The following is a 23,977-nucleotide window of genomic DNA, read 5'->3' as shown; positions in this document are numbered from 1 at the left end:
CACCCGGCAGTTGGAATTTGTCCATTTCAAAAGCCGGATTTGGGCCGGGTGAGTATACCGAATGGTTGATGGCGGACAACTGGGAGGCCCAATAATATCTTCTGATGTCAGGAAGTGCCATGCCCCCATCATACCAGGGGATGGTGAGCTTCGCAAGGGCAATGCGCAGACGCCCGTCCCAAATCAGCTGTCTCTGCAAACCCTCTATCTCCCGGAAGTAAGTAGCAGGGACGTCGTCAAAAGAGTTCTGGAGTGCATAAAGGAATCGCGGTAAGGACATCATCTTAAAAAGGGCGGCCCTGCCCAGCGGCGACAAAGGTAGTTTACGCCACCGGGCCACGTCCAACCTCAATCTACGAAGTGGGGGAAGGAGCGATGAGTCCAGTGTAACAAAAATCCCCAAGTATTTAAAGCCCGAGTGAGCGACCTGGATGGGAAATCTACGCGGCAGCGGAGGCAAGCCGCCAGAAATAACATATACACCGGACTTAGCCCAATTTATAATCAAGCCAGAGTTCTTGCCGAACGAGGTAAGGACGTCGAAGAGGACATTTAAAGATTTACGCGGGGAGGTAAGATAAAGAAGAATGTCATCGGCGTAAAGCGAAACACGATCCTCAAAGTCGGGGGACCACCGTATGCCCCTGATAGACGGCTCCCATCGGAGCCACGCAGCTAGCGGCTCCAATGCCAGAGCAAAAAGTAGCGGAGACAAGGGGCATCCCTGTCTGGTCCCCCTACCAAGGGAGAAGGGTACCGACACTCGACCGTTAACAACGACCTGCGCCAGGGGGTTGGTATACAACAGTTTCACCCATCCAATGAATTCCGGGCCGAAACCAAACTTCACCAGAGCAGCCCAAAGGTAGGGCCATTCTATCGTGTCGAAGGCCATCGAGGCGTCCAGTGAAGCCAAAATGGCCGGTTCCGTCAGAGACCCCGCCCTAGCGAGGACTCCATAAAGGCGCCGCAAGTTAAGGGCTGTGTTCCGGTGCGGGATAAATCCGGATTGGTCCGGATGAATCAGGTCACCAATAACCGCTAGGAGACGAGTGGCAAGAACCTTGGCAAGAACCTTAGGTTCAGCGTTCAACAAGGAAATGGGTCTATATGACGCACAAAGATCTCGGGGTTTACCGTCCTTAGGAATAACTACTATTGTAGCCAGGCGCTGGTCATAGGGAAGGATACCTAAAGCACGGGATTCCCGAAACATCGCTCGAAGATAGGGCGCAATCCTATCGGGCCGCAGTTTGTATAATTCAATCGGCAGGCCGTTCGGGCCCATAGCCTTGCCCGAACGGAGAGATCGAATTGCCGCCGCTATTTCGTCCGTAGAGAACGGGGCCACCATAGATACCCGCTCCACTTCGGAAAGGCAAGGCAGATCAATGTGACGCAACAAGAAATGAGAGTCCTCCTCATCCCTGTCAGACACCGGGGAATAAACCGTACGGAAATAGTCCGCAAAACATTCCACAATTTCAACCGGGTCAGTCACACTCACACCATCCGGAGTCTGAATCACAGGCACAACACGATTCGCTCTTTCCTTCTTATCCAACCAAGCAAGCAATTTACCCGCCTTATCCCCAACATCATAAAGTCGGCCCTGTTGCTCCCTGTACATCATCTTGGCAGCGTCCGTGATCAGGGATTTATAGTCAAATTGTTTCAGACCAAGGGCATGGAGTTTGCTACGAGTAACACCCGACTCCAGGTCAGCCTCCAACCCAAGTATGTCAGTCTCCAGATCCACCACCTCCCGATTCCTCGTCTTCTTGGTTTCAGTGATAAGAGACAGGGCCTGCCCACGAATCACAGTCTTAAAAGCCTCCCATAGGGACACTGCAGAGGAGACGGACCCTTCGTTGTCCAGAAAGTAGTGGTCTAAGGACTTAATTAGTTGATCACGGGTCCCAGGGGAGCTCAGATACCAGGGATTAATAGGTGCCACCCGCCCCACTGCTTCTATGCCCATTTCAAAACAGAGCCAGAGCGGAGAGTGGTCAGAGATGCCCCGGGCGAGATGTCTAATCTCCCGGACCGCGGAAGACTGCGCGGCCGGCATGAGAAAATAATCAAGTCGGGACAAACTCCCATGAGCCCCGGAGTGGAAAGTATATTGGAGCTGGGTGGGATGCAGAAGTCTCCAACAGTCCACCAGACCAAAGGTATCCAGGAAGCCACCGAGCCAGGCTTGTGCCACAGGAGTATCCCTGGGGGGATGACGATCGAGCAAACCTGAAAGAACAGAGTTGAAATCACCAGCCATGAAAAGAGCACCATCAGGGAGTCCCAACAGCACTCGGCCAATGTCAGAAAAGGTGGAAGTCTGCAGGCCAGGGGGAACGTACACAGTAAACAGGGAAAGTGTCCTGCCCTCATACCGCCCCACGAGGGCGGCATAGCGCCCCCTATCATCCAGGAGTATCTCATCTATCTCAAGGGGAAGGGAAGACCGGACAAGGATGCCCACCCCTCTGGAACCCGTAGTGAACCCCGAGTGCGCAACAAGACGATAGCCCCACCTGTTCATCGCATGACAAGTATTACCCACAAGGTGTGTCTCTTGCAAGAACACAACATCAGGAGACAGTCGTCGCAGATATCGCAACACCACCCCCCGTTTTATACGATCTCCCAAACCATTGACATTCCACGAAACAAACCTCAACCCCCTACCCCCCATCCAAAGATGTGACGCAGGAGCCACCCCACAGAGAGCAAGACATTGAAAACAGTACATCGCCTTGGAAAAAACAAAACACAACCACAAACACCCCATCTACCCACCCCCCAACACCCAACTTAACACCCCCCACCCTGCACCCCTGCAATAGACTAAAAAGCCACCCCAACATGCAGTTTGCCTGTCGCCCGAACAACCCCATTCTACAGAAAGACCCCGGAGGAGGAAAGGGCCCTGTCCCACGCGCCACCCCGGAGGAAGAAAAAAAAGGGGGAGGGGGAAAGACACAGAAAACACACACGACATAATTACGGAATCAAGGCAGAACGTGTCTTGTGACGAAGGCAGGGGCCAAGATACCGCTTTCAGCTCTCCACGCCACCCTCGGCACCACCCGGGTGCTCGGTGGGATCAGTTAAGTTGGTCCGGTCCGGCAAAGAGTCTAGCCAGTCACTTACAACTTCAGGTCGATCAAAAAAGAATGTTCGCTCATTGTACTCAACTCGCAGCCTGGTGGGAAAAAGCATGGTGTACTTCAGTCCCAGTTCTCGGAGACACTTCTTGACTCCACGGAAGCCCATTCGCTGTCTCTGCACAAGCTGAGAAAAGTCCGGGTAGAAATTCACAGTCGCGTTTTCGAAGGCCACCGGGCCCTTCACCCTCGAGGCCTGCAGGATAGCGTCTCTGTCCCTATAGTGAAAAAGCTTAGCAACGATGGGCCTCGGCGGAGCGCCCGGCTTGGCCTTTCCACCCGGAACACGATGGGCACGTTCCACCGCAAAGAATTTACTCAACCCAGATGGAGAAAGATAGTTCTGAACCAGGTCCTCAACAAGGAGATCAACGGAGTGAGCATCAGGATTTTCCGGAACGCCAATCACACGCACGTTACAGCGTCGTGACCTGTTCTCAAAATCCTCCAGACGATGGGACATAAAATCGTTCGCCGTCCTGAGATTGCCAATCTCCGTTTGAAGCTCCGAGACGTCGGTCGTGAGACTAGCCGTCTTGAGGTCCAGTGACTGCACCCTCTCATTGGTTTTAGACAAATCGGCCCGAATCAAGTTCACATCAATGGCCACAGTGTCAATTTTATGGGCCAAAGCTTCGTACTGTTGGCCGATAGTTTCCTTCATGTTAGAGATGGCGCCCATGACGTCCTGTAGGGATAACTCCGCCGAAGCAGCCATCGGGTCCCCCATCGCACTCGGGCTATGTACGATGGCGCCCGGGGACACTTTAGACTGGGTATACCGGTCCATGATGTTAGACTGGACCGGGCCCCCACGAAGGGGCGTCTTGGTCTTCCGTCTCTTTTGGTCCCCTCTGCCAGACATAGTGGGGAACGAGCCCCCGAGGGACCCTCGCGACCTGGTGAAAATGGCCGCCGGAAAACAGGGCACCACCGTCAAAAATGCACCAGCGGGGGCAAATCAGGGAAGGAGACGGCCCAGACAGGACCAAATCGAGCAAAAAGCCCCCTTATACTCCTTCGTAGCTGGGACAGCCACCAGCCAGACACATCCGTAGAGAGACGCAGTCAAAGTCGGAATCGAAACCGAAAGTTAAGAGGGGGACTCCAAAGTCGAATCCCACTGCCGTTGTTGTTCAACTCAGACACGGCATCAGAGCCTCACCAAGTCCCGGGCGTGCCACCAAGGCGGATCTCAAAAGTTCAATTCGATGTATCTTTGGTGTCCCTGGGCCAAATCGAAATCCGGAAACAGTATTGAAGTCAGCCCAGATTCCTCTTCAATAATCCCTTTAAGAATCCAGGATAGTTTCAGGATATTATGCCGGGAGTGGCGGGGGTCCGGAGAGCTCTGTGCTCACGCGGCCATCACGGATGCCCGCTAAGCACCTCCTATTTTTCAGACTTTAAACATCAGAAACAGCCTCGTATTACTATAGACTTGCACCCACACCTGCAAAGAAAAATATGTTAACAAACACCAAGCTGATATACTCTGCTGACTTTATTTCCCAGCTGTCCATTCAGGGATTTTACTTTTGGAAAGACACTATAGACACAAATGTTTTCTGTGGACAAAGAATTTGCAGGTTTAGGGAACAGAGGCCTTATTTAGAGAATGCATCAAACCACATCAGATGATTTTCCCGAACAAAACAATGCAACAAACTTCATGTCTTGGTATAGCAAAAATTAATGATTTGAACACACCACGTATACCTGCTTTCACATGCTTCGAGAATTGGCAGCACTTAACACATTACAGTGATGATATATTAGATGCCATGATATACGTAATGGTTCTTTCAATTCATCAGACCACAAATGAAAAGGATCTGTTGGTTTGTCCTGTGGACACAAACGGGTGTCATTCTAGATTCCTGGGTAACACCGAAGGGTTTAGGATCAATAGGCCTGGTCAGTGATATGCACACACAGAACACTCAAGGGTGGTGACGTCATATAGTTTTGGGAAGTTATGCCTTGATTGGCTACAAACCTTAACACTCTCCCAGGTGAAACAATACTTGTCCCTTCTTTCTGATGACATGGATCTCAGGGATTTTTTATTAGGCCCACGGAATCCATGACAAAGCGCTTTTTGAACGGAATATACAACAAGATGTGGAAGATTACTCAACTTGAAGTTGCTGAGAGATTGAGCGAAATTGATAGGGTTAATTTAGAAAAGGCTTTGGCTGTGGTTGACAACGGTATGACCACTTTATCATCCAGAATGTATTCACTGGGTAACAGTGTCTACCGCAAATGACATAATACAGCAAGACATGTCTATATTACAACATGGACAGTCACACTTATGGTCAATAGTAATACTGAGCTAGACGTTACAAACATTACGTTCTGGCCACGTACCATGGCGTTACATCAACAGTACAAATCTGTTTTCAGCATATGATCTTACAGAAAGACAGAGAACATTCGCTCATAGAGATGCTAAATATACCATGGTACACAATAAACACAATAAAAAATTAGACCAATTACTTTTTACTGTGGCTGAGACACCATCCATTGACTGGATAATCCATGGTTACATCCCCCTACCGGTCACAACCTTTCAATTCCAATATTGTCTCCAATACCAACAGGTAGGCAGATTTGAAGCACTAAGGGAAGGATACGTGCACAAGTATAGGGAATTACCATTCAGGTTTAGATGCAGGAATGAGGACACTGAGGTTTTCCTTAGTGGTTCTAATTGTGAAAAGGCTTTAAGCGGTTCCTTAGTCTGCAAGGACATTTCTCTCCAAGGGGCACGCAATGCTTCAGTAGCGAACTTGTTTTGTTATCTAGAGGGTTCCCCAGCAGCTGTGATTCATCCTGTGTTCAGGATTCTCTCGAATGAGAGCTTTCTGATGCTGAATGATCAAGGTTATGCGGAATGAAGCCAGGCATCGCTTATCTGGTGACGGTTAATTCCATAGTCACTTGCTGAACACAAGTACTGTTTCTACCTGCCTGCACAGTTCTGGAGGCAGCGCTATGGCCTTCAATAAATATTTCCAACATCAAATTTGATTCCCTAAGCAAACTGAAAGCCACGCTCTTGCAAAAAGATGTGGTCTTAAATTCAGCCAAATAGACGTTTGATCTCCTGGTTGCAAGGTCCTCGTCTGAAATAAAAACACTACTCCACACTAACGTTCCGCTGCATTTTGGGGAGCTAGTCCATCATATCTTTAACATGCCTGATACGATGGAATAGTGCAATTTCTTTAAATGTATTGGCTCTTGTTTGGTTAGCACCTTTCAGACGATTTTCTGAGTTTTACCATCTTTTATACAATCAATGTTGGGAAGCGTTTTTTGGAGAGCTCTCACTTGTCCCGCTAGTAGTGGCGGAAATCCTGACTTTATTTTATCTGCTCCGCAACAGACTTCCTAGTTCAACTCGGAATGGAGACAGCACTGCTAGTGCTGCTTTGCTGTGAGCGCATGATACACTGCTTCGGCACACCTCGGCTTCAAGGACTAAATTAGCATTGGTTCTTATCGTTCAGGCCGGTATGGCTTGACTGCATACAACCTGACTTCAGCTGCTTTGCAGCCATGAATGCATCCTGGATACATGTCTCGGAACAGAATTGGTTGCGCCACCGGACATTGAAGTACTGATGGACCCCTTAAAGGCCCTGGCGTGTTGCTGTCCTCAGCGTATTCCATTGATGATGAATGCGTTCTTACAGACACCTGGGGGTGCTTCAGCTCCTAGTGACATGAACAACGACTCTGCAGAAAACTTATGGGATATAAAGCCTTCCTCACCGGCTGCTCTGGGAACTGGATGGAATCACCTTTGTTCCATGAACATGCCATGAGATGCGCCTCCGGGGATGTCTACGGTTGTGGGCAACAGCGATGTTGCGTCTACCACTCAGAACACAAACAATTGGCCTTTTCTGTGTGGAAACAATTTGTTTTTAAATGAACCAAAACAGCTTTTTCTTTTTCTAGGCACCACAGCTTTCCGAGTGCTTGGGATCTCAAATGAATGTTAAAATATATATTTTAAAGGGAAGCCCACTTTTGAGATACTTTTAAGAATATTTTTTTAAAGTTTTGAGAATTGTATGCTGACTTTTCAGATATGGAACTTAAGTATGAGGAGTGAGTGTTATATTCCCAAGTTAGGCCCATGTAGTGAAGCAGCTTACTTCTTACATTGTCCTTAGAAATAACATTTTCAGCTGTGACCTTTTGCACATATTTGCGTGCACAACAATGTTGGATTAGTTTTCCTGAAACTAAAATTGTTTACACATCCAGCTTTGCACAACATTATCACAACACCCTGAACAACATGTACAAAATCTTGTTTCGCACTATGTGCAAATGTCATCACTATTGTCATCCACGGGGCAACAAGACTATCTACATATCCATAGCATTACTAATCTTTACGCACATCACAAGACTGTTTTCTATTACAAAAGATGAGCATCCAAATAGATTAGTAGAGCAGGCACTTCCGCAGACACTGAGGTCCTTGCATGGTGAGAAATCAACACGCAGCAGTCTGACATCTCGGGAGGGGTGTCTGTTTTGTGACCAAGACGGGGTCCTTCACTACATCCCATCAGGTAATGGGGTTGGATCGTCCCTTGGGGGCATTCTTGGCTCTACACCTACACACATTCTACACTTAAGAGTAGGATTTGCATAGTAGGATTACGCTCAATTACTACCTTGTTTTATATGGCTACTTATATACATTGTTTTAGCACCATGGTAGAACTATATCTACTATTTATCCTTTTGGTGTTTGTAATTACGTTTATCTGATTCGGTCTACTAATCATTGCAGCACACGAATTGTATGCAAGAATAACGTTGGTTCAATAAGAATTGAAAATGTCCCAATGTGTATTCTCTGTATTTTTCTCTGAGAAAAAGTGAGCACAAGTGGCTTAGCGAAAAGTTCTGTACTGTTTCCATGATCCCTGAGGGGTCAGGGTTGTCATGTTCAGTGGTTGCCAGAAAAACATTCGCTCCCTGATACGTTAGGGGCGCTTACAGTGGCACTGTGAGCTAGCTGGTGTATAGGCCAACATATCCGGCAGGGGTGTCCTGAATCAGTCTTGGCACCAAGTCCCTAGTTTATGTTGTCCAAACAATGCGCAATCCTACGGGTTAGTTAGAACTACACACCAGTTACGCTTATTCAGGTATATTCCAGTGCACCATGTGAGGGGGATAATTGTCTACTGTAATGGGGTGTTATGTGTACAATATCATTGTTGATTCCGTTGAACAATGTGGAGAGGCAAGCTATATTGTTTTGAAAGGTATTCATTATTCGTTTGCTGTATTTAGAAGGCAAAAACTCAATAAAAAGATTTCCAGAAAAAATTGGCTAGCTCTCTAATGCAGTGGGGATGTACGAGTGGACTAATATTCATATTGGAAAGCAATACTGACTGATGGGCTCCCCCATTAACAACAAATTATAAGTGCAGTCTGGAAACTGGTATGATCTCAGAAAGAAAGGCAACCAAGAACTGTTATCAATCCAGACTTGTGACAAGGTACAATAACGGTGCTTATATTTAAATCTGAACTGTGATTTGAAGTACAAAAACTATGGATTACTTTCTATGTAACGATCCAGCCAAAACATTTGCTGAAAGGCTTTTAAACAATCTAACTACCTTGGGTTGAAACCAAAAGCATAATCCCTCCTTTTCCATATGGGTTTAGAAAATATGGCTCAACACTATGTAACACTGTGGATTTAGGATTACAGGCCAATAATGCTTTGACTGCAGGCAGTTTGCCTCTGTATTGCACTTTGTCAATTTGACCTTTGTGAACCTTCTATTACTTTGGACTAAAAGGTTGCACAAGACGGTGTCTGTTCTGATATGAGGAATTGCGTCACTTCTAGGATTAAGACTAAAAAATCAAAAATAATCTTTTGCCACTCAGGAGTGTACATAAAATGTGCTTTGACACCTTATTCATTTAGCATATTTCTTAACAACTTTGAATAGATATTAGACTCAGTACCACTGGACCCTCCTATCACAGGTACAAGGCACACCACAATTGCATATTGTGCAAATGGCCTCCTGATTTTTAGCCAAACCACAGAAGGCATGTTCTTAGTACACTAACAAGTTTCCCTGAATATAACTATTTATAAAAAAAAAACTACAAAAATCTCCAGTAATGAATACGGGTCAGCAGACGAAATACACTTAGGCACAGTTATTGACTACTGCAATCTAGGGATATAAATTGACACACCCCTAGTGTGAGTCACCATGTTAACTATCAATAAAACCAGTACCATATTGTCTAACCCTCTAATCTGGTTCTGTAATCAATATAAGGGGTACTCCTTACGAATAGGAAAGAACTTTATCTAGATAAAGTTATTCCGGCATTCATTTATGTAGCTCCCCTTGGTGGATTTTTTAACTACGAATAAATCCAATGGCGCAATGGAGGGCCTCATTTGGGAAACCCTGTTGAATCTCAGGCCCTCAATTCCCTGAGGAGAGGTTCAAATGAAAATATATTTGACATAGTCTTGGGCCTTAGTTCAAAAGGAAACTTTAAATTGTCTTTCAGTATCCACCATTGTGCCCTAAAAAGTCATTTAAGTGTATTGAAAGAGAACATTTGAGTTGCAAGACAGGAAATTAAACAGCGTTTGTTCCTTTTTGTAATTCAAGGCAGCCAATAATAAACATCTATTTTATGATTAATTAACTCCTATGACAGAATTCAAAGCATATTATGCACACCATAAATCAATTTCCCTTGAAGCAGGTGTTTTAAATATACAATTAAAATGTCATAGCAAACACCTACTGTGCAAGGCGGGATTCTATAGCTGCCACTGAAGCATATGAGAAAACTTACAATTGCAACAAAATGATAATACGAATGCGTTTTAGAGAGGGACACATATAAACACTGGATAAAATATGCACATGGAGTGCAAATACTGCAATGAATTGTAATTGCCTTTGTATGGTCGGGATATTGAGAGCTTAGCTCATGTTTTACTGTGCTGTGATTCTCCTTGATCCTCAGTGCATATCTTATTGATCTATTACATTTCACTCGTGAACTAGAAGAGCACACAGCGGTGTGTGTATTCATGAACATTTATTTTACAAATTGAAATTCTTTAATGGAATTGTTTTTAACCCCTTCGACGCTCATGACGAGCTGGGCTCGTCATGAGGTAGCCTCCTCGCACGCTCATGACGAGCCCAGCTCGTCATGTAACATGCACTTTACAGATTCCCAGCGTATGGGCGGAATTCCGCCCGCACGCATCAGGTTAAAATCTGACTTACTTCTTAAATCCTCAAACATAATTTACTTATTAATTCTGGCTACTAATTTACTGACCTATTGATTATCACTGTATTGCTGTATTATGTTTACATTTATTTTTTTCTAAGTTTTCTTGTGAACGAAAATGAAAACGCAGAGATCATTTTAAAGTATGTTGATGCAACAAATGAAAACACTTCTCAAAAACCCTCCACTTAACATCTCAACAACTAATATTCGTAGTTAAAGTTGGTCGCAGGAATAGTGAAATTTTTTAAAGGAACACAAACATACTGTACTAATGATATTTATTCACTTCAGCTAATTTTGAGGGAGGCTTTTGATACAATCACTGTTCTACAGTTCATGTAATAAGGAACTACACCCTATTGCATTGTAAAATGAAAAGCATTGTCAATGTTCTTCTGCTGTGAAAAATATTGCAAAGTGGTCAAGTACATATTCAGCCCAATAAAATTATTAAAAGGAAAAGTACAGAAAGTTTAAAGCTTTGCATTTATAGGCACAAAAATGTATGCATATTCGACCATGGTGTGAACACCTCAGTTTAAGCTTCTCTTCTGTTGAAGACTTTTAGTGTACAATTAAGCTACAATCATTATCCATCAGAATCCCGCCTGCTCTGTATCAAAGGAAAGTACAAACCGATATACCCTTTCGATCACTAAAATCTGAAAAGCCATATCGTACCTTTTCATGCACGGTCATACAGCTTGCTGCATCTTTTTGAAGAATATCAGTTACGCCATTCGAGAGTCTCTCATACTTCAGCTTTGGTTCTTCTTCACTGTCTTCTTCCTGTGTTTCAGAAACATAAATAACAAAAAAAGTTTTTTTAGTTTCGTGACTTGTTGCTAGTTTCTAAGTTATTTCCTCATTCCACATTCCATAGACACTGTGCTATAATGTTTCACTTTTAATGGAGGATACATACACAATGAAGATTTCAAATATAATCACAATTTAGCACCAGGGTATCAAAGACACAATTGTAAAACTTTGGTCTCGATCTCACCCTCCCTTCACACTCATGAGTGAACAAACACTTCCTTGAGCAACACCAATGTGGCATAGCTCCATACATCTTTACTTGAACTTATATCAGCTACTTCTGGCCAATGCAAATAAAAGAAGGGTGAACAGAACATTTAAACCTTCAAACTATAATAATAGTCTTTAAACAGAGGCAAGCTCTCATGTTCTAAAATGGTTTTTCATATTTTATGAACTCTCATTTTATCTTGCCATTTTTAGATCATTGTTGGAAATATAGCTCATGTATTATCTTAATATTTCAGAAATACTGTACTATTAGCATTGCACATATATATTTGGGAGGTGCACAACAGCTGCTATCTATTCTCTGTAGCTTCACAAAAAGTCCTAAATAAATTAAATACACTTGTATGAGTACCTTGCACACAAGAGGCACTGAGCCTGCATTGCCATGGTTTTAGATAGGAGAGTAAATATAATACAACTCACACCATGCCTCTACCAGAGGCAAACACTTCACCACAATCAAATGAACATTACTGTAGGCATGCTATCGAAGGCATGTTCAATCTCTCTGAGAGCAACTTGGTTCAGCAGACAAGATGACCCCACTTCACTCCTTCACTGAAAAAAAGAGAGAGAAAAGAGAGAGAAAAGGGAGAGGAGTTGTCCTAACGGCTAGTGCGATCGACCTCGAATCTGAGGAACTGGGTTCGAGTCTCGGTAACAACGCTGAACATCCTGTGATTCTGGGCAAATCACTTTATCTCCCAGTACCTAACAAAAATGAATGTGTCTTCATGTAACGCAACTGGTGCTATGTAAAGATCTCCGATACCTGATACCTTCGGGTCAAGTTTGCGCTATATAAAACTCCATAAAAAAATGGATTAATAGGCTTCCCTATATAAACCAATAGCGTTCAACTGAATATATGTAAAATTAAACATTTTCGGTACATGAGCTGGAGTATTACATATACAGAAGAAATGTGTAGGCAACAAAATGTAACACAATAGATGCAATTCAAGAAGGCCTTTAAATTCCTGATATGCCGATTAGCAAAGAAGCACCCCTGAGGTGTGGTTTGTAGGACTGATGTGTGCAAAAAAGCCCTGTGTTGGAGGGATAAAAGATCAGATTGTCTGGTGGAGAACCAAGGTAATCCTAAAAATGCTTAGGAGCCTTTTTAACAATACACATGTAAGCAGCAGTTCTCAGAACAGTGAAAATCTTAACAACGTGTTTTTGATTATAGTAACTAAGAAAAACGGATGAACTTTGACAAAATGATCATTAATGTGCTAAAAACAAAGTTCTGTGCCAAAGTGGCATGCAACAAATTCAGAGAAGACCATACAAACATAACATTAGGTGTGAAAGTAGATGAGATCGCATTTGGAAATGTGGTGTTCCATGTGTGGTTTGTTGCTGGTTACTTCGACCTTGATATTCTGACAGTTATGTCAAATGAAACACTTTTATGTTTATTTAATATTTACATCAAACTCTGACAGGAATGAAATGTAAGAGGGAACAGGACAAATCATATTAGAAGGAACATGGGTACACTTGTAAAATAGAAGCAGTGTTGGTGCCTGTCGAAAGTATGAATAGGAGCAATATGGGTTAGCGATCACCAGAAAATTATTAAATAAAGATTACACATCATAATACACATCAGATGATAAACCAATCCATGTACGGAAGAGCAAGTTGCGCAGAAGTGGAAAGGTGCAGGTAGAACGGTGCGCAGAACAAATATGAAAGGTCACCAGTTATTAAGGTGTGATTCATTGGCAAAGCAACTAATTTGTTCCCCATAGTAATATACAAGTGGCTATCTAGAAGGCTTTTAAATTAAGTCCTATATAGTGCAGGTTCCAGATCTCAAAGGGTCATATCATCTTTACGTCCTCTGATTCAACGTATGCTTTGGTCCCTATAGTCAGACAAGTATGACATATTAAGATAGCAATGGAAATGCTGCCTAGTGTTAAATTTGGACCCATGCAAGAGATAAAGTATAACATTCAATACACTGGTTTCTACTTCAAATTCTCGTTTAAGCAATAATTATGCCTCTTCTTACAATAATAAAGAAACTAGGAATTTACAATCTGTTAAACTTTTGCATAAAGTACCTATAAACAAAGGAATACTTTTGATACTATAACAACTGCATGGTATTGTTCTTATTATGCTTATTTGTGTGTTAATCTGAAAATCCCTATGAAAATTACATGCATGGCAATAAGTAAAATAGATCAAATTAAAATCATGCACCAAGTAAATATACCATTTGTAAAATAATAACCATTATAAAGACTGTTTATCATTTATCCATGCATGTATTAATGATAAGGTATGAATGAAAGATAAAGAATAGGAAAGGGGAGACGAAATTAGTGAAACTATAAACAAACTACAGCAATCAAATTATGCAAATTATATTACATTTCAAACTTGTTTATTGGTAGCAGAGTACCACCAAACAAACCACAAAATAAAATATTGTTTTATAGGCCAATATTTCTATGAGGTTCCTTAGTCACCCTCGCAATGGACAGCCTCTTAGGTCATTCCTCCATGCTTAATTTTGGCAATTTTTTTTAATTATAGACTCGGTTGCTGGAACTTTGATACTTTGCAACTAACCATGAAAAAACACCACACAATAATTTTTCTAAGAGGTTCTAAAGCCCTGTTTAAGACTATTAATTTATTCCTGTAAGGAGCATTACTTTCCAAATGTCAGAAATTGTATTATTATTTGCGGTTGACAGCCGGCCATCGCAAGAGTAATAACACTAACTTTTCAGGTTGAGCCCCAGAGTTACTAAATTACTGTGAGTTTAAACCCCTGGTAGCTATAACACACAGCAGACTGGTTTATGCAATCGATAAAGTATTTATACAGACACCAAAACAGTAATAAAGTTAAAACACCAACCAATAAAAAACCCAAACTGAATAAGAAAATAGTGTCCAATGAATTAACAAAATAACACAATAGCAACAAAAATCCAATAAGGGGAACCAGAGATTTTTTACGTTTTAGGTACAAGTAGAGCTAAAGAGTAGAGCTAAAGAGCACTACATGCCAATGATAGTCTATAGAAATGGTAGATCGGGACATAGGCACTTTTTCAGGCTGACTCCATCAAGCAGGTTTGTCTCGTTCAAATGTTTTACCTTCTGACTCAGTCCTTTTCTCAAGATCCTTCAGCAGGCAAGCCTTGAGCTGTATCTGAGGAAGGTTGATCAAAAAAGACACCTTTGTCTTGAAGTCCCCCTGACATCTCTGGAGGTCTTGGTAGCCCAAAAATGTCCTAAGTCCACACTTTTCAGAGTTTCAGGAGCAACTCATCTGGGGCACTTCTAAGGATCCCAGGGCTGCAAGGACAGACGTTAGGGGCCACGCCTCACTCCAGCAAATCGAAATGTGGTTCCCTTGTGTTCTTATCATTATTGCAGTGCAATTGGACAGAGCACAGAGGAAGCAAGCACGCCTAGCAGGTTCAATTGAGAGAGTAGGTTTACCTAGAGAATGTGATTACATAGGTGTGCAACTCACCATCCTGTATCCATATTTGAATGAACCTTCTGCCCTAAAGGAGAGTTTGCACCCGCAAAGGACAAGTGATAAGGTTTAAACTTTTGGACAATAATATCAAGACATTGCACAAGAGTGTTTGTTTCCCTGCCATGCACAATCTCAACTGAGGAACATAATTTTTCTGGCAACGAGATTTCTAGTGACTATCATGCACTTGTGTTAAAAAGTTTATGTACAGCAGTCAATTTGAGCAGTTTTTTAGCATTGACGTTTTAGCTTTGAACAGTACCTGATGTGAAGAGACCAGGAGTGTTGCGCTATCAGGGTGGGGAGCGCTAGGTTAAGTCTTTGTTAGTTTAAACAGAGGTGCATCTTGGGTAATTGACTGCAATAAACTGGAAGTAGTAGAGCGGTTTTATGAGCATGCGTGGTCAGCAAGTGCGGAGTTAAGCGCACGCCAGCTGGCACGTGATTACTCACCTGGGGAGAGTAGAGTGAATAAAAGTGGGCGGAAGCCGGTTGCAGTCAAGCTGTTTCAAGCCGATGGTACAAGCAGGAGTATTTCGCGGCTACTGCCGCGAGATAGAAGGAATCTGGGTGACATATGAGGAGATATTTGGAAAATGTTTGATTTGGAGTTAGAGGAACATGTGTCACGGTAAGCTTGCGGCAGTGAATGTTATTATAAAACAGTAAGTACCGGCTGGAGGGGCTATGAACTAGCGAGTATAGCATCGCTGTGCAGACTTCAGATAATGGGCTTCTGGGGTAACAGGGGCAAGTAGAGGACGATGTTAATCTTGTTGGCGATAAAAATAGACATTCAGAAAATGTATATAAGCGCGTGCAACAGGCTCACAGTGTTATACCTTTTTGAGTGTATGTAGTATGTAGATTGCACTAGAATCATTAACATTGTAATTATTGGTGATGTAAATATATATTTTATTTTTATAGATACCCCCAAAGAAGGGTTTTATGCTTGAAATGCATTGGGTGTTTTTGCAATAAAGCGCGGCATGTGGAAACATGCATCATCCTTGTGCTTTTTTGAAGAACAATGAAGCGTAATACAAATGAGTAAAATGAATTGAAGAAAACAAAGGAGTAAAAAGGATAACATTGAATGAACAAAATTGTGGAATAAGCGAAGAGTGTCATGGATTTAATTAATTGGATTTGTTTGAAAATAATGGCTGTGCAGCTTGATGGGAATCGAAATGTGACTCCAGCAAAGGCCACCAGCAAGGTCCAGTCCAGGTCAAGTTGGTACTGGTCAACAGGCCATTTCAGGAAAAAGGCCTCTTGTTATGTCCATACAAGAGGTCAGGCATTAGACCATTGGAGTCTGCTTCTTTGTTCTGGGTTCAACAGGGAGCAGGCCACAGAAAGCATGTTCAGATTCCTTCTGATCTTCCACATGTCCAGAAAGTGTTCTGAGGAGGGTTTCTTGGGATGCCTAATTTATGGTTGGCAATAGCCAGTGGGTGGGTAGTGACTCCAGGACAACCAATGGGAAAAAATGCAACGGGACAACTCTGCCTACTTTTCCAGCAGTTTCTGTTTTTCCCTACTTCAAGAAATCCCACAGAGCCCCTTACTCCTAAACCCCAAGATGGGGAACCCTTCCTCCCCTGGGCAGAGCTCAGAGGCTTAGTCAGCTGAATGAGCAGGTCCCTTCCCAGTGTCCAATCCAAACCAGTTCTGCAGGCAGGTTTCCTCACTTGGCTGGAATGCAGCTGGAGAGCCAACGTAAATTAGCCTCCAGGACCTTCAGGTAGGCAAAGATAACTTTCTAAAAGTTACATTTATTAAATAATGATTGCATTTCTAGTTTCACAATTGATTTTGGTTTTCAATAAATATTAAAAATAGGTTATAAATGACTTTTGTAGCCCGTTCCTATCAAAAGTAACAAATTAAAATTTAAAATCTGGACTTTGACATTTTCTAGGGTACAGCCCTCCCATTGAAAATAGCTTTTAGGGCCTAGTCACTGACGGAACACGGCAATTTATTTTAATCATGTTTCACTTTCAAATCCACAAGGTGTGCTTAGGGGAGACTTAATAATATTTTAAAAGAGGGTTTCCCATCAGTCAAAAAGGTTATTTTGACAGGTGTGATAGTTGGGGTTTAGGCTGCTGCAGTCAGCGTACATAAAGTAGGCCTGAAGCCATGTTTTACAGGCCACCTCTATAGATGGCACCATAGGTCCTGCAGTCCACAGGTGGCATTTAATGTCTAGGCAATGGGTGTATTTCCTTCACCACATGGTAGGGAATAATAGGCAAGTTAAATATGTCAATCAGGAATACGTCAACGTAACCATGTTAAAATGGGGGACACATCACTTTACTCCTGTTTAGCAGGTGTAACGTGCACAGACATGCAAAAATGGGAACAGAAAATAAGGAAAGATCTGGGGTGACTATGCAGAAAAGGCATATTTGCTAGACCCAGTGACAATATATCATGATCGACAAAAAAACTAAAGTCCTGTGTTACACTTTCAAATGGGACATACTTCTATCAAAAGGAATCAATAAAAATAGGGAAGAGTGTGTGTCAGAGTAATTATTTTTGGCAACAAATTGCTGGAAAAATGTATGAGCAATCTTAATTGGTAAATATTTGCACACAAACACCATTGCATCCCAAGCTGATAATGAAGTCAAAATGGGAGTCAATGCTGTTGAAAATGAGAATCTGATGTATAAAGCCATTTTGCGGTCGCAAACTCTGTGCTTAGCACAACCACAGAGTTTAGAACCGTAAAAAGGCTTTTTTGTTACATACTAAACCCATTTTGTGAATTGGAAAAGCATTTCTGACTCCAGAAAACAGACGAGTGAGGAAAGCGTGCCCTCCCTTAAGTTATAAGACCTACAAAGACCATTACCAATGCTCTCTCCTAATTTAGATTCACAATAGTATCTAACAACTGTTTGACACCACAATTGAATCTCAAACCATTGGCAAGTCACTGATTTCTCAAAGGAGAGAGTAACGGATTTGTAAAATTGAAGGTGTCACTGTTGGTCAGCTTCCTCTTTGGGAATGATCTCTGGTGAACTCGGATGATTAGGAGGAAACACTTACAATATGATACAATTCATTAAAGTGTTTGGCAGTTTCAAGAAACAATACAGCGTATACAAACCACAAGGCCCTTGGTGCCTATGAACTGATGAAGTGATTAAGGCATCAACTAAGAAAGTTGTAGTAATGCTTACAAATTATAATGATGTGCACCAGTTAACCTATGTGAATGTTCACAGCAAGGACTGTTAATATACCTCTCTTGAATGCATGAAAAAAATCTGCAAAATGAATCCCTTAGGAATATAAATCCAGTACTTAAAAATATATAAACAGTCCAAAATGAAAACAGTGACAGATTTACACATGAATCCCCTCACTCACACGGTCAATGACACACCATCCCTCTTTTTGATAACCATTAGTGCAAAGGGTGTATAAAGAAAGTGTCAATCCTTAACACCTGACTAACTACCAACAAAGAAGTAGTAGGGGGTTACAAATGTAGATCACTCCTCCCCTAACTGAGTGGCTGGGTAGTGTCCGCAGATTCCTCAACTAACCAGATAGACACATTTTGCAACAGCACATGAGTGTTACTGTAACACCACAGGGGGATGCATGCACTGCTCCTGTGAGATGAAAGACAGTCCTACTCTACATCTTTTTACCAGAAAATGCCCAGTGCTTAATTTGTGAACAATTAAGAAACAGGGCCATCGTCAGAAAGCCATTGCAGCTTGCACCACCCATTGCCCCTCCCTGTACTACCAATGGCAGTACCAACACAACTACTAACTAATGAAGTCCTACAAGTGTGACAACTGAGACTGTTCCAAGCACCCAAAGCTATAAGAATGGCGCGGGGAACAGAAACAAACTATGGGCTTGTACGAAGGGGGAATAGCGCTGCCAGACCTTAGATCATATTATTCGGCGTCCCAATTTGTGATGATCAACCGCTGGTGACATGGAGAGCGGGGGCATTTCTGCATGGATTGGTGGCTTATGGGACAAGTTGGATATCACAAGGCGCTATACACAAACCCCAGGAAACTGGGACTTACTGGCCCGCCGCATGCACGATCGAAATCTGGCACACAGTTAACAAAAAACTGGGACGGCACAATAAGATCACACGCCCTACTCCTCTCTAGGAGCACGAGCGGTTGGGGCGACTTAGAACATGTCCAGGGTTCGACAAAAGGGACCTGATCGAGATTTCAACAGTGGGGGACATGTGGAACTCCAGGGGACTGATCACATTCAAGGATTTACAAAAAGAGTTTGACCTTGCGTCCACCGAAACATTTAGATATATGCAAATTAGCCATGCACTCAAATCAGCAGTACCAGGGGGTGGTTTGCTTCCGGAGGCTTCCCCACTGGAGAATAGATTGATGCTTGACCCGATGGTCAAGAAGGCCATATCCCTAACATATAAAATATTGATCAGCAACCGCTCTGATCTCCAAGTGCTCTTGCGACAGCAGTGGGAGGCAGACCTGGAAGAGTTAGAGGAGGAGGATTGGCGAGCCGTCCTATCCCCATGGGAGGTTGCCAGCCCTATGAGAATGCGGCTCATCCAACTAAAAGTTCTGCACTGTGTTTATTTGGCCGCAGGAGTCCTGGCCAAAATGGGTAGGAGACTGGATCCCTATTGCCTCCGACACTATTGTCAGGAGGGGAGGTTTCTTCCACATTATTTGGAAGTGCCCAGTTGCTCACAACTACTGGAAAAAGATTACAGATCACTTGGAGTGTGCTGGGGGGAAAACATTGACGATCACCCCGAAACTCTGTCTTCTAAATATATGGGAGGCCACAGACCTTACCCAGACTGAGAGGGAGTGGGCATCGCTAGAGTGACCCTTAGCTAAACAAAACATTGCACAAAAATGGGGTATGGGGACTTACCAACGATTAGGGACTGGGAGGCCAATATGGACAGAGCTATGGTTGCTGAAAAAAATAAGTTCGAACATACAGGATTCAGCAAAAAATGGGACCGTAAATGGACAGTTTGGAATACGTACAGAGGAGAGATATGCTGGTCTCCGACAGTGGAACAACAACGCAACCAGGGCCTTAAGTGGGCTGGGTCTCACTGGTGCTGAGCACAGGCAGTTTTTTAAAGGGGACCTCGAAACGGGTCACTATCGGGCCCTGTTTTGTGCCATAGCACATGCAGTCCATTTTTCACCAGACTGCAGTGACAGCAGGCACATCATGTGTGCGTGCTCACACAGCTCACTTCTCACTAGTGGATGAAATTACGGAATGATGCCATGCCAGGTGAGCGTTTTAGGGGAAGGGAAATCCTTTAAAGAGGGTCATTTTCTCTATGGATTTCCCTTCTCTTTTTGAAACTCAGGAGCAGCGAGCAACATCGTTGTGATGTCACCAGGGCTTTAACTGGAAGCATTTTCGATATTATATACAAGCCATAGTTGCTGCGTATTTATCTTATGCAACTAACAACCATTGACAAAGCCAATAGTACTGACTTGTTGTAGGTATGATGTTACTTGTTGTGTCATATATCTATATGCAATGACAGAAACAGCAAAATACAAATCAGGTGGCACACTATGCTAAGCACATATTTTTAGCTCAGGTGTTTGTAAGCCACGCCCTAATTACACTGGCCACGCCCCTTTGAGAGACCACATAGTGTTTTCATCCCACTTAAAGCCCTGAACACAGCATAGATAGATTGCACAGCCCAGCGGGCATCGAGAGTGAAATACTTGAGTGATGCAATGATGGGGTATAAACTGCTGAGTACATTCTACCTGGCTTTTATTTTTTGATCATATGTTATTGCCTCTTTGCATAGCTGTGCAATTTGTTATGATGTATAATAAAAAGAATGGCGTGGAGAGCAGGAATTAGTCATTTTTAATTCATATTGCATAAATAAACAAATGTTGTTGTGCTCATCTCTAACTTAGACAAACAGCGCCCCAATGTGGAAGACTGTTATACGTTCTGGTGTTGACACTTACATCCTGGTGCCTAGCACCGGAAACCACCAGCTCAAATAAAGTACTGAAGTACTGACGTGCACCTATTTTAAATTTCTCTACCGGCCACTGACGGTTTCTTTACCAGTTTAGATCTTCAAGTCTCCCTACCATTCAATGCTTTCCACAGAACATCACAAGTTCAACCACTTCACATATCAACAGTGTCTTGTCACACATTGTGCTAATCCAGCAACATCTAAAACAAGCCACCTGTCTTAATTGGAGCAGATTGATCGTTCTATGACCACATCCTGCATCTCTCTGTAGTTTGTCTTGTTCCTTAATAGTTCAAACCTGGAACTAAAAAAGAAAATTTACTCTGCCTGCTGCTAACGGATGTAAAGCTACCGAACCCTAGGTCTGTAGAATACCATTCACCTCAGGCAAGAGTCACTGTCGACCTGAATTCAAAGTATGTTACAGTGAGTTAGTATTATTTCCCCCATAAACTCTTTCATGCATCCTTCCCTCTCTCCCTTTACTTCTCCTTCTCTATTGCATCTCAAAGGAATGAAAAGGTGGTCTCTAGTGCTAATATCAGATGCCACAGTCGATCATAGTCAGTGCAAACCTACCCACAGCCTCCGCAAGCCATAGCCAGCAAAGATGTTCGAACGAAACTGACAAATGTAATTATGAGTAAAATATTTATAAGTAAAATCTATGTACGGTCAATTTAGTCTTTCATCCTCCCACTGTATGTTTACTAAAATGAAAAGGCAGCTGAAACTGGGTAATAATAAAAGAGGTAACATACTTGCGGTCTGCTTTTGGAAAGATATGTGTATTGATTTTTTGTTACTATGGAAACTTTTGCTTTGAAAGAACTGGTGAAGGCAGACTTTGAAAAGGAATAGTTTACGATCTCATTACTCTCCAAAGGTTCAACGCTATGTCCCTTTTCCGAGTATACTTCATTTGTTGTAAAGACTACTTAAAATGCACCTACCGACTACTAACTCCCCAAGTCAACTGAAAAACATACACTGCGTTGGCATTTTTTCATACACCTTCATATTTTTATATGTAAATTCATGTAAAATGCTTAAAAACCAAACACATTTCAGTTATCCAATAACTGCTTAACAGTATGAATATTAAAAAAATGTAATTGGTTTAAATTACTACAACCTGTACATATCTTAAACGGTCTACATTCTATTTTTACACCAGGACGCAACACCTCTCTACAACAAGGACACAAACGCCCACGTCCCAAGGGCATGCAGTTATTCAACCAAATCACCATTCAGGCTATTTCAAATCTCAGAGAGGTCATGGTACAGAAGGCGTGAGCACCTAAACTGGATGGCAAGGTTAATAAGGTGGTTAACTATGTATAAAATAATACCTCAACTTCCTGTCTTCGAGTCTCTATGTTCAAATTACTTAAATAATCATCACACCTTTAAATGCATACACAATGGGATAAAACACGGACCCTAAGAACGAATAATCACTACAAACATACTTTCAGATACAAACACATTACCTAAATATTCCTCATTATTTCGACCCCAAAGTGGAGTGTTTTTTGTGAACCTACACGAAGCATTAGGCCATTCTTAAACCGATGTGATTTCACTGGAGAAAAATGTGCATTATCTTAGAGATATACTTATTAGGTATATTAAATGGTTAAAGATTTGGCGCCGCCTCGAATGTAATCCTGCAAAAAGATATAAACTATGTTTTCAACTCTTCCCAAACTAGACCATCACATTTTATTGTCAATCCTCTCGTCTCACATGGTTCCTCACATCTTTCACTTTCTTTAGTCTAGCTCTCTGCCTATGATACCATCCTCCACCTTGTTTCTCCAGTGTAACTCACTAACTCATCCAAGTCTGCAACGTTTTTTTCTCAATAAGTCAATGAACTCTCACATACCACCACTGAAAGGGGGAGACACAAGGTGAAAAGGAGTGAGACAGAGAGGTCAAACGAACAGGAGTTAAAAAAAATAACAATATGAGAGATGAACTATGAGAGGCTATGGGTTGAAAGTAGGCGCTCTGTCAAAGAGACAGAATATTAGAAGGATCAGAGATCCGAGGCACAGAAGGAGGATAGCTCTAAAATCAAAGGTGAGAGATAGAAAGCTCTAGGGAACAATATCATAGCTAGTGCAAGAGTACTGTAAGGTACCAAAAAGTAGGCATTAGGCATTATCTAGGTGTACGTTGAATTGGGAAATCAAGGCATCATTGAACCTCAACAGTAAAGTCTGCAGTCCTTTACTGTAACTCTGTAATGCATTACTGTATTAATCTTCTAAGTGAAAGGTATCTCAAAATATTAACTTAATATTGGCACAGGAAAAAGATTAACATTTCTTTTCCTGTGTTTCGAAAAGTGCAAATATAACATTGAGTTGCCCACATTTGTACTCCTGCATTTACTAGGGGTTTGCAGTACTTACCTCAGTCCCCCCTCAATAATACTCAGGCTTTGAATACATTTCCCTGCTGGCTAGATGGTAGATCAGAGACTTTGACAGATAATTAGCCTTTCCTGTAAGAGGGAAAGGGTAGGGAAGAATGTACGTGAATTTATTAATGCACACTCACTGGCAAGCCTGAGCACACCCTTTCTCGCAAATACCAATGGGTGCAGCCAGACCTTTGACCACTCACACAGGTGGCTCCTTTTTGGAGCTTTGAAGGGAAGAATAAGCTTGCTGTGCCTGGGATGGAGTTACATGCACTGGGAGATGTGTGACTGACCAAAGCTTGATTTAATAGTTGGATGTCCAAAGCCTTAGACAGTGTTGCCCCGTTCCGATCAATCACCTCCTCCAGGCAGAGACCCTCAGCCCCCTGGTTCTCCCCTGAACTTTGAGCTGTCAAAGT

The 23,977-nt window shown here is 42.6% G+C and overlaps 1 protein-coding gene across 1 annotated transcript in view; it reads right to left on the bottom strand.

The window, feature by feature from the left end:
* VPS41 (VPS41 subunit of HOPS complex) overlaps nucleotides 1-23,977 on the bottom strand; it is an 841,276-nt gene that overhangs the window by 637,778 nt on the left and 179,521 nt on the right. The window contains exon 3 of the mRNA XM_078688207.1: nucleotides 11,190-11,297. Within this exon, the coding sequence (XP_078544333.1) occupies nucleotides 11,190-11,297 (108 nt within the window). The remainder of the gene's footprint in view (nucleotides 1-11,189; nucleotides 11,298-23,977) is intronic.

This window comes from Lissotriton helveticus, chromosome 4_1 (genome assembly GCF_964261635.1).
Source record: "Lissotriton helveticus chromosome 4_1, aLisHel1.1, whole genome shotgun sequence".
Lineage (NCBI taxonomy): Eukaryota > Metazoa > Chordata > Amphibia > Caudata > Salamandridae > Lissotriton > Lissotriton helveticus.
The sequence above is the reverse complement of the archived record's forward strand: the minus strand, read 5'-3'. Positions and strand labels throughout refer to the sequence as shown.